The sequence below is a fragment of the Asparagus officinalis genome, chromosome 7 (assembly GCF_001876935.1).
Source record: "Asparagus officinalis chromosome 7, Aspof.V1, whole genome shotgun sequence".
Lineage (NCBI taxonomy): Eukaryota > Viridiplantae > Streptophyta > Magnoliopsida > Asparagales > Asparagaceae > Asparagus > Asparagus officinalis.
The window spans coordinates 118,274,558-118,286,211 of NC_033800.1; the positions used below are offsets into that span (position 1 = coordinate 118,274,558).

At 37.3% G+C, this 11,654-nt stretch overlaps 1 protein-coding gene across 1 annotated transcript in view; it reads right to left on the minus strand.

Moving 5' to 3' along the window:
• The window catches only part of LOC109850259 (ATP synthase subunit gamma, mitochondrial-like), a 6,418-nt gene continuing 429 nt past the window's right edge, over positions 5,666 to 11,654 (minus strand). Inside the window, exons 2-9 of the mRNA XM_020420233.1 lie at positions 10,778 to 10,821; positions 10,531 to 10,683; positions 9,024 to 9,137; positions 8,797 to 8,924; positions 7,181 to 7,303; positions 6,981 to 7,100; positions 6,069 to 6,190; positions 5,666 to 5,983 (exon numbers count right to left, since the gene is read on the minus strand). Of these exons, the coding sequence (XP_020275822.1) occupies positions 5,914 to 5,983; positions 6,069 to 6,190; positions 6,981 to 7,100; positions 7,181 to 7,303; positions 8,797 to 8,924; positions 9,024 to 9,137; positions 10,531 to 10,683; positions 10,778 to 10,821 (874 nt within the window). The 3' untranslated portion in view covers positions 5,666 to 5,913. The remainder of the gene's footprint in view (positions 5,984 to 6,068; positions 6,191 to 6,980; positions 7,101 to 7,180; positions 7,304 to 8,796; positions 8,925 to 9,023; positions 9,138 to 10,530; positions 10,684 to 10,777; positions 10,822 to 11,654) is intronic.

Sequence of the window (11,654 nt, forward strand, 5' to 3'; positions counted from 1 at the left end):
AATCCCAAATGCGCAATCAGATCCAATCTCACATCAACGATGTGACCAAGTGCTAGGTAGCCAAATATCCGACGCCGACCAAAATCTGAAACAGCTCCACCAAATCTAACAACTCTACACGCAGCAGTAGGCAACCTCATAAGATGACCCAAACCTATCGAAGCCTGAATACCAAATCCACTGCTCGACAACCAATGCTGATCCTCCTCCAGAAAAGAACGGCCCACTAAATCTGCCATCTCATCACGTCGCCCCACTGTCTCCTCCCCTAAGAAGTGTCTCCAACTGCCATGAGCTCGGCACCAATGCAAGAAAAGACCCCTACTAGAACTAGTATGACGGGTAACCTCTCTGCCCATACACCTCCTCCAACTGTTGCGGACTACTAGGGCATTATACCAACGGGACTTGGTTGCAACCCAAATATGCCTAGTACAATCCCCAACATAGGAAACAAAATAACGATTACCTCCCAATGATACATACATGGAAGGCCCCCCAATGTCTGACTGAACACCTCCAATAAGACCCCTCGATCGGTGTATAGAAGTGCTGAACTCCACCTCGGTCTCCTCGCTCATCCTAATGTGCTTACAAGACTTCAATCTGCAGGTCATAGCACTCCTCAACAATCTGTGCACGGCATAACCAATAATATATCCCAGCACCAAACAATGCCACAGTCTAGCCAAAGAAGTCGTCAGCGCTCTATCAATCATCGTGCTCCCGAGCAGATAATACAAGTTACTCCTCCTGACGCCCTTTATCACAATCATAGACCCCGATGTGACCTTCAAGCGAGAATCCGCCAAGGTCACCCTATAGCCTGCTGCCTCCAATACCCCAAGTGAAATGATATTCTTCCTCAGTTGAGGAACAAACCTCACATCAACCAACTCCCGAACCATCCCGTCACTCATCCTAATCCGAACGGTACCAATATCACCAATAGGGCATCTGTGATCATTACCCATAAGAACAGCATCCCTTCTTTCCAACTCCTGAAAGCTGGAGAACCAATCCCTCCTAGGGCATATGTGGTAAGTAGCACCTGAATCCAACATCCACTCGGTGGAGTCGGCAACACCAACTGAAGGAAAAACTGGGCACGAATAGTCTGAAGAATCTGAATCTAAAACGTCGCCACTAGCCTTGGCAACATTCACCTCTGAAGCTTGAATAACTTTCCATTTATTCTTCCTGGCTTGTAATTTTGGGCATTCGGCTTTCCAATGTCCATCCTCTCTACAAAAGGCACATTGATTCCTACCAACTGAAGGATGCCCCCCTCTAGATTGCGACCTCCTACCACGGTTTGGACTTCTAGCTCTTACAACCAATGCCCCCGCAACCGGCTCAATGGAAGTCTCCTTGTCCTTCTTACGAAGTTGATAATTCACAAGAGCTGCGGTGACCTCACTATACGAAAGAGATGTCTTCCTATTAATAAGAGTGAGGACGAATGTCTCATATTCCTCGTCGGGCAAGGAACTCAATAATAACAATGCCTTGTCCTCGTCTTCAACTATAACATCCACATTCGCCAAATCTGCAAGTAGCTTCGTGTAGTGGTTCATGTGATCACTAATGGATGTCCCCTTCTTCAATTGGAAGCGATAAAGCCTCATCTTCAAATGCAAACGATTTTCGACGATCTTCGTCAAATATTTGCCCTCTAGGACCTCCCAAATCTTCTTTGCCAAAGTTTCATTCATCACATCATATTTTAGATCTTGGGTAAGACAAGACCTAATCACACCACACGCCGTTCTATTCATTTTCTTCCAAACCTTATCATCCATGTTGTCCGGTTTTCCGTCCAACTCTAACGTATCTTCCAAATTTTGCGCATTTAGCGCATCCATGACTTCGCATCGCCAAAGTCCAAAATTATTTGTGTCATCGAACTTTTCCACATCTATCTTCATAGAATGGACATTCAAACTTTGGACGGTCTTCACACTAGAAGAACCCTCCCCACTTTTATCTTTTCCGGCCATATATCTCAAAGCACCCAATAAACAATTGTGAAACAAATAGGAAATAGATCCAACTTGAAAAAGATAGAAACTTTACCATAAAGATCCAATCTTTATCACCAATCGAAGCTCTAGATGAACTTCCCAACTGATCTACACCTCCAAAAAGCCCAAGCGTTGCCCGGAGCTCTGATACCACTTGTTGGGGAGAAACCCCTATGCCGAGATCCAACCAAATAGGCGAAAGAGATAAACCAACACACCAACAAGAGCACAAACAATCAAACACCAGATTTTACGTGGTTCGGCGAGATGCCTATGTCCACGGGGCAAGGAGGGGGGAGTTTTCACTATTAGAAATCAAGAGGAACAAACTAGGGTTACAAATCTCTCATAAACCCTCAACAAATCAACTCTCAATCTCTCCAATTGCTTCTAGAATAGAATCCCAAAGAAAACTTCTTTCAACAGCTCAAAACACTTGTCTTACAAACCCTAGAAAACACCCATTGGGTATTTATACAAGTCCAAAACGAAACGGGTCTGAAAACAGAACTCAGCCTAAAACCCGCATCGTGGTCGACCGCAGCGCCATGTGTGGTCGACCGCGAAAAGTCCAGAGGCTCACCCAACTCTCTGGACCAAACGTGGTTGACCGCCGCTCCATGTCCGGTCGACTGCCCAATATCCAGAGCCAAAAATCCATCTGCGTGCACATTTCGGTCGACCGCAGCTCCACTGCCGGTCGACCGCCAAACGCCCAAAAGCACTCCTTCGACTTTTTCAGCGGTCAACTCCATACACTCGCCGAATCTACAATTCTCCACCTCGAATCTACACTCTTGTATTAGTTAATTTCAAATGCATGATCTTAAGGTTGAACGGTTAAGTTATAGTAACATACATTACTCATTGTTCAAAATAGCTTAAATATATTTGTCTAACTTTTACTTGTAGTGAACTCTTTCTCCTGCAAAATATCATCTCCCTTTTTACCGTCATGTTTATATGTTTGCAATGTTATTATAAGAAGAGTAGTGATAATTTGGGCTTCAAATTCTAGTACTCAGCTTGTTCTACAAGAAAGAGGAGCGTCGGGCTCCTAATGAGTTATAAATTACGATAGCAATCTACAAAGAAGAACCCCTCACGTACAGACCTCTAGTTTTGTTTATAGTCTAGTTAATATTATTCATAAGTTGATATGTACTCAAGTCCTAAGTTGATAATAACTTTCCTTCCAAAAACTTTTTGATTTATGTATTATAAGGGTGAGTTATGTACTTTTGGAACTTGATATTTGCACAATGGGTCTATACCAATCACTATTTATGATGTATATAGTGTAAATTCGATTTATTTTATGTATTATTTTACAGATTGATTCTCAGACCACTCATCCACCACCTGTTATTCCTGCTACTACTCCGCCGACTTTTGCCCATTCTCCTCCGGACGCTCAGGATTCTACATCTGCTGCTCAACGTTCTCTTCAGGATATTTCAATACAAAATCCTCTTGCTAGTCGATTGGGAGGCGTGCTGGGGGCGTCTTAGGGGGTTTTACACAAGAAGGCTACAGCAATAAGGACATTCGCAAAGCTTTTGCTGATTATTTTCGATTAACTCAGTCGTGAGTTGTACTTTTAACATATTTAAGACATTTATATATTTCGGATATCCTCTTTATGTTTGGGACTTGAGAAATTTATAAGGTGTCATATTCAGATTCTTGTCAATCTTTTGTTTTGGCTTTATGCGTGGGAATATATATGTTGTGAACAGTTATATTATGTATTTTTGTGGGAAATGAAGTGTATGTAAACATGGCAGGAGGAATCAACAAAAGTGAAAAAAATAAAAATGCAATCACCAACGGTTGGGATCGTTGGTGCAAGTTTCAGAACTATTAGTGCACGAAACTTGCACCAACGATTTGAAACGTTGGTGATTGTGTTGCCCACCAACGGATGGAACTGATGATGCAAGATTTAGCACCAATGGTTGCAACCGTTGGTGTCTTTTTTATAATTTAAATTATTTTTTGAATATTTAATTAAATATTTACAGGTACCAACGATCAGAGCCGTTGGTGTAGAGTTTTCACCCGCTAGGACCATTTCAGCCCCAACGCTTGTTGCACCAACGAGTTTTTTTCTGCCCCTATCGTTGGGGACATTACCTGCCCCAACGGTTACAACCATTGGGACATGTCTCCTTTGCACTAGTGATTGGGTCGTATTTAAGATCTTTGTTCATCTTAAAACATGAACATGAAAGGATAGTAAAATTTAAGGATTAATTTTAGAAATCCTCCCCTCAACTATACGGATTGTCTCAGAAAATCCCTCAATTTCTAAAAAAAATCCCCTCAATTTTGGGAGCGTTATAAATAATCCGTTCAATGCCTTCAAAACAAGATTTGACCCCCCTGAATTTTCTTCACTTAGAGCCCCTTGAACCCATCCCCCACCAAAAAAAAAAGTGGTAACAAATATTAAATCTAACACAACATGGGAAAATCACGTGGTTTAAAATGACCATACTACCCACTACCCTAAGAGATTAAGAATTTATCTTTCTGTGCCTTTTATTTTTATTTTTCGTTAAAACACCTCCCCTTTGTATTTCCCTCCTTTTCTTCTCCCTCTAATGCCATTGCTAGGTCCAGCTCAAAACCGGAATTATTATTTTTTTTCTTTTTTAAAACTTCAGATTTCTATTAATTCTGTACTTATTCATGCTTCTAATGTCTAAAAAAATTTGATATTTCGGGGTTGTTTTTAAAGATGTTTATTTCCTCATCAAAACTTATTGAATTTAAGACTAATAATTACGGGTTCCTTCCGTCAAAATAATAATAATAATTGTGGGTTATTTTAACTTTGGTTGGCTGTTTTTAACTTTTTTTCTTTCTTTTATTTTTTATTTTTTTATTTTTGTGCAAGCAATCGTGTTTTAGCCATTACACTTTTTGAATTAACAAAGTCTAGGGGTTATTTGATAAAACTATAAATGCTAGAGGGGTTTTGTGAAACACCTCATAGTTGAAAGGGGGTTACGTTATATTTTGAAAGTTGGGGATTATCTATAAGACTCCCAAAATTGAGGGGGTTTTCCTACAGTTAAAATCGTTGATGGAGGTTTCCTCAGACAACCCCCATAGTTTAGGAGAGTTTTCTAAAACTAACCCAAATGTTAATCTTGGATAACACTTTTCCCTTTTACTTTTTTTTTTCCTTCTTTAAATTGTCAAGAAGAAGATGAATTATAAAATCACATCAAAATTATAATTAGGAAAACAATTTTTTTAACCCTACATGATTACAAGACAATCATGGATTACCTTTAGTGCACATAGTTCTGCAGTTATCCAATTTCACGAAATTTACTCATCATCATGATTTGGTTGTGCGAAAATATGTACATTACAATGAATACATTTCATAGTATTACTCATTAGCTTAAAATATAAATGGGTAGCTATGTAGCAGGTACACACAGCTACAGTACATATTTTTATAATCTTCACATAATAGATAGTGTAAATAACATTACAAATATTAAAAAAATACAAAACTCGTATTTTTATAATCTTCACATAATAGATAGTGTAAATAACATCACAAATATAAAAAGAATACAAAACTAAACTGAAGGACCGAGCAGCATCTATCAGTTTAAACAAGAAACAAAAACAGCATCCATTAGATAATGGTGTACCACAAGATGACATCCAAGCAACACAGAATCACTCGAGTTAAAAAATTTTGTTTCAGAAAAAAACCGAAAAATCAATTGAAGATCAGTGTCATGTTCTTCCAGGACACTGTTATATCCCTTGGTAGGTTATTGCAAGTTTTTCTCGATACAAAAAAAACTGTTTGAAAAGGACAACATCAAATTGTTCGAAATAGACAACATCGAGTACCCATTTAATGACTGAGCGCAGCTGCACCCGATATGATCTCAGACAACTCTGTGGTAATCGCAGCTTGACGAGTCCTGGTGTAAAAAATTTCAAGTGTCAGTATTATAGACAGTGAATACCAAATTACCAAGAAGTGTCCATTTGACAAAACAGCGAGACCTGTTATAAGTGAGAGTGAGGCGATCAAGCATATCACCGGCATTTCTGCTGGCGTTGTCCATGGCCGACATTCTTGCTCCAAGTTCACTGCATGCATTTTCTAGGACTGCGTTGAACATCATCTGCAAATCCCCAGAAATTAAAGTTCAAAGGTTTTAACAACCAAAAAGCAAATACTTAAATAGTATATTATCTAGCCATGCATAATCCTTAAAACTTTGTAGGGGGATGTCAGTACAAACTGTGATAGGAGAGCAACGGGATTCAACTATCTAGACAAGAATATGATTTAGGGAATTACAGAAGTTATTTGCTTTAGAAAGTTGTCAAGAAAAAAAAGCTATTTGGTTTAGCAAGTTTGTGAATCTCCTATTTCTATGCCTTCTCGCTGTAGCCTATTAGAATTTTGGCACAAATAGACCTTTGTTGATTTTCAAAGCACAACTGAGAGATTAAAACGGTGGTATCCCATCCACTAACTGCCATTCTAGGTTCGATATGATGAAGGCTTGTTCCACCAACCATAATCATGTGCAGCAAAGATCTGGCAGCTAGGGAATTATGCCAATTAGCATTCTAAGCTTTTTCTCCCTAGTCTAAGAGAATTTTGGAACAATAGGACCTTCGCATTGTTTTAAAGCACAACTGAGTGACAAAAAGGGTGGTCTTCTATCCACTAACTGCCATTTTAGGAGATGGGACCCTTGTTCCAGCAAACATAATAGTCCAAATAAAGATATACAGCACCACATATGAGCTCGACAACCAAAATGTTATTGAAATCATTACATGGAGCCTTCGTAACTATGAGTTGTATACATGATAGATAGCAAAAACTCATTTGAAGGAGGGTTGAAAATGATGAGACTAGAAAAAATAATTATGCTTAAGCTCATAAGTAACCGAACATACGCAAGAAAACTGGAATTCTGTAAGATTCTGAAGTACTTCAGCTTTGGTTTCTGCCCCTTCTATTTCATATGAATCCAGATCACCAAGTCTTCCTCCAGATTCAGACTCTCTCTCCACCACCTGCGAGATACAGCATCTAGGTAAAATTTAATTCCTCTTTTTCAATAATTGAAGTGGAAAGAGTAAGAATATAAGATCACCTCAGGAGATAGTATGGTTGAAATCGTCGGGATGAATTGGACAACTGAATGGAACTTGTTGTAAACAATCCTCAAAGCATCATACTCCACATTCTTTAGGATATCATCAGCAAGCACAGAAACCTGATGTACAAAAGAAGCAAGATAAGATGGAAGCAACTACTGGAGCAACTAAAACCAGTTAGTTCAAGGGCACATTTGAAATGCACGTGGGTAAAAAGTACAATATAAATACAGCTTCATGGAAACAATTTAATAGATTTAAGAATAATGTCACATTGTCACATCGGTGTGACATGAAAGGTTATATTTGAGATATCACTGCCGTCTGTCCAAGAAAGAAGGTATGAATTAATGTCACAAGATCTAATGTAACAAGATCCCTAAGAAACTTGAATATTCCTTTAGAAAAAACAAATGATCATTTATTTCTTCATTTATTTGCTCCATCATTCTTAGAATAGCTAGACCAGTATTCTGTGAATAGTCAAGAACATTGAAGGAAAATAATAAAACTCCCTAACGAATGTACTTTTTTTCACCTTAATTGAGACTAGAGTCTGATCTAGCATATTACCCACTAAGGTGTAAAAAAATCCAGATGCTCTACTCACGATGGTGTTTCAATCCTAATATAACAGCCTCCTATTTTCTTCGTTGAGAACGAGAAGTAATTGAGTCAAAGGAATTTGAATCTGGAACTATTGTCAGTTGCAATATTTTACCGTGACGCTACAATAGTAATACGAAACCCTTTTTCTCCCTTCATTTCAAAGTTGCACCAATACCTTTTCGGCTTCACCGAGAAAAATCTGCTACTCGTAGTTAATCCTCAAATGGATCTCATTGTGGCTTTTTTAAACTAATTCATAATGATTTCTTCAGTTCAAAACTCTCTGCTTAGCTTTAAGTCTATAACTGAAGTTTCTATCTTTTATTTTCACATTAAGTTAGCATTTAAGAAGAAACTATTTTCTCCAAAAAACAATATTCTTAACTAAAATGCTTGTACGTGGCAGATGCATAACTAAATAATTTGATAAACCAAATTTCTATGGGTACCATTTAAAGTATGGAAATGTAATTTGTTCTATGTTGTTGGATTAACCATTTTTAACTTTTTGTGCATTTGACCATCACCCTTGAGTCCATTACTGTGGAAACATAAACAGCCTATCATATCTAACCGATCAAGTTATAAACAAGTTTAGGCAAGAAACCAAAGGCATTGCATATTTTCAGCTATTAGATGAATAACATTATTACAGAATTCAACAAAAGAGTAACCAATGAGCTGAATATTGATGAATCAAAGGCTTGCTTAATTAATTTGAAATTTGATTTGATATTAGCTCTCTGGGTAGCAAGAGAACGGTCAGTTAGAAGTTACTATATAACAACCAAATGCCTAAGAAATATGAATCAAACTCAGCTCAGCATGCTAAACAGTTAACTTACAACATAATTAGAAAAAAAAATTACACATAAATCATTATGAGACTTATAAAGAAATATATCCTTATATACACAGACCAAAACGTTGAACAGAAAGAACTTCCTAAAAAAAGAGCTTCTATTATTTGCATCTGAAATAACGATGTCGAAAGGTATCTAACCTGAGTATAATTTAATGGATTCTTTTGCAACTCAGTTACACTCAGTTCCATGCTTTTCTTTGAATCGCGTAAGAATTGAACCTTCCCCTTTTCTCCCAACACAACATACTTGGTTTCTTTTTCAGGACCTATTTACAAAGGAAGCATTAAAATCAATGGTTATCAAGGGAAACTACAAACCTAATCATAACTACAAACCTAATCATGGATCTATTTCCAGATAGTACCAGAAGTTAGCTTGAAGAGAGTCTTGCTGACTTTCACTGTCGTAGAGTTAATGCCTCCACAAAGACCTTTGTCAGAGGAAACAGCAATGATAACATTCTTCTTCACATCAACACCTGGAAGCGGAAAACAAAAAAATTAGGGTTAAAAATTTAGAAATGGGAATAAAAAGGCAGAATAACCACATAATTAAGTCTTTTAAACTGGAAAGGGAATAATCACACCATTAATTGATATGCGAACAAAAGATGCACAAAAGCAGAAACAAAAATTTGCAAGTGTCAATTAGCCAGGAATTTAATAAAAATACGAATGGGAGCGTAGCAGCCTGCACTACTGAGCACATCATAGTATAATAATATATTAACAAAAAAGCTTCTACATCCAGTGGCAATCCCTTTCCACAGTACTTAATCAAAGGTGAATAAAAACTTCTTTCATAACAAGCACAGGAAGATGCCTACTAGAGGGGATCCATCAGCGGAGAATTAGCCCTTGGCCCCTTAACTGCAGATTCAGTACCAAACTGTGATTTAAGATAAGGGGATACCATTATTCTTTTTCTCTCGAAAATGAAAATGTTAAGTATAAACATCCATCTTTTTAGTACTTATTTGACCCTAACCCATCCATTTTAAGTTCGACAACGAACTTGATACCTACGGTGGTTCATTCATGAGAGAGCACTAAGCCCCACTTAGCAAAGGTTTAACTAAAGAGGGCTTAAGGAAAAGGGTTAAGCCAGTTAAACCATTAACCCAAAGGATTAAATCAGTTAACCCATTTCTTAACCCAAAGGTTTAAGGAAAAGGTTGCCTGGTCCTGGGGTCTCCTTAGACCAGGCATTACACTATATAATACTGGACACATGTAGTTCTAACAATTATTCAACAAAAAGAACACAAATTACAAACTAATGTCACAGCAATCTAACTGTTGTTGCAATCTAACTTCTATTGATTTTTCCTATTCTAAAGTTTTCCTCGTCGCAATTTATATTGATTAGAGTTACTAGTATTAGAGACTTAAGAGTAATTCGTATATTAGGAAAGTCAGAGCAATTTGTTGCTCATTGGAAAACTATGGAATTGTATCCTAACGTCTATACTCGCTCTACCATAAATAATTGTAAAACCTGATGATCCCTCTCTGGATACAAATTTAATTTTCTTAAACTTGATAATATTACAGTAAGATAATCACTTAGCAGGTCAGCTCTTTCAATTTCAATGGCGAACCTGTCGTTGCATACCAATGGGATATCAAATATAGATGTACCAAGATGAATCGACTACTATACAAATGCGTAAACAATAACTGACAATTGTAATGTCTTTGACTATATCTTATCACATTGGGGATTCCTAGAGCTTTATTATACGTTAAGGATCATTAAAAATCCTGTAAATAGAGTATATTTGTGCTCAAAGAAGAGGCTCGATCAGAAATTATAACTTTAACTTTCACTGTAAGCGCTAGAGAGTTATTGACTAATGGCAGAATACATACCAGGGGCATCCCCAAGAAGTGCAGTAAATGGCTGCCATAATCCACGTGAGTTTTCAGTTCTAGTTTGGACTGATCGTAGCTTTGATGCTGCAACCATCTTCATTGCCTTGGTAATCTTTTGAATATTCTTAACACTGCTCATCCTGTTCCTTACTGCATGTTACCAGAGAATCATAAGCAACTAAATTCGATGCAAATACCATTAGAGAACAGTTACAAGAATGCTAAAATTAGACAAGTTTCATACCTATTTGAGTCGAAACTGACCGAGCACCAAAGGGGCATGACTCTCTGAAACATAAACTCAGGTTACTACCAGAAGCAAAAGAACGAAAGAAGTATGAAAAAGCAGCAATTCTTAGAATATCACAATTAATTTCGTGCAAAAATATCTTTTTTAAATAGTATTTAAGAGTATTCTCCAGAGAAACAATTGGAACTTATACTGGGACAAAGATAATAATTACACTATAGTACTATACAGTGAAAATTTCACCATAAATGTAAATTTTCCCCAGCTTGCTGCTCAGGCTTAACAAGGACAAGGCTTATACACATAGCCAACCTAATGTTAATTGGCTTGGTCTTATTGATGATTGATACACTCAGAGAATACATAATCTGCTCAGATCACTAATAAGGTAACAAAATGACCAAAGGTATACAAGCAAAACCCTATGACAAGGCTTTAGATTGCATTCTTCATTCTATCAACCAAAGGTATACAATTTTTCTTTTGTATTATGATTTATCAAACTACAATTTCTAGATTAGAACAAAGACATGTTTGATCTTTTGTAACCCCAGAATGCCATGTTGAAATTATGTCACGGGAGGATGGTTTTCGTACAATGTCGTGCTGGCATATTCGCGCTAGCATATTCTACTTATTGGCATCATTTGATTTAATCAGTAAATGGTGGAATAAACAGGATTTTATGTTTTCCATTTCCAAAGAGTACATCACACATTGGTGCATTAAACCGGTCGTTGTATTCTTACTATTTCTTCAATTGAAGATTGTGTAGCATATATTTTCGTGAACAAGGCTATTCATTTAGTAAATGCCTCTTCTGTGTTCATCAGTCTAATAAAGAAAAGGCCGTGATTCAGTATATCTCGTT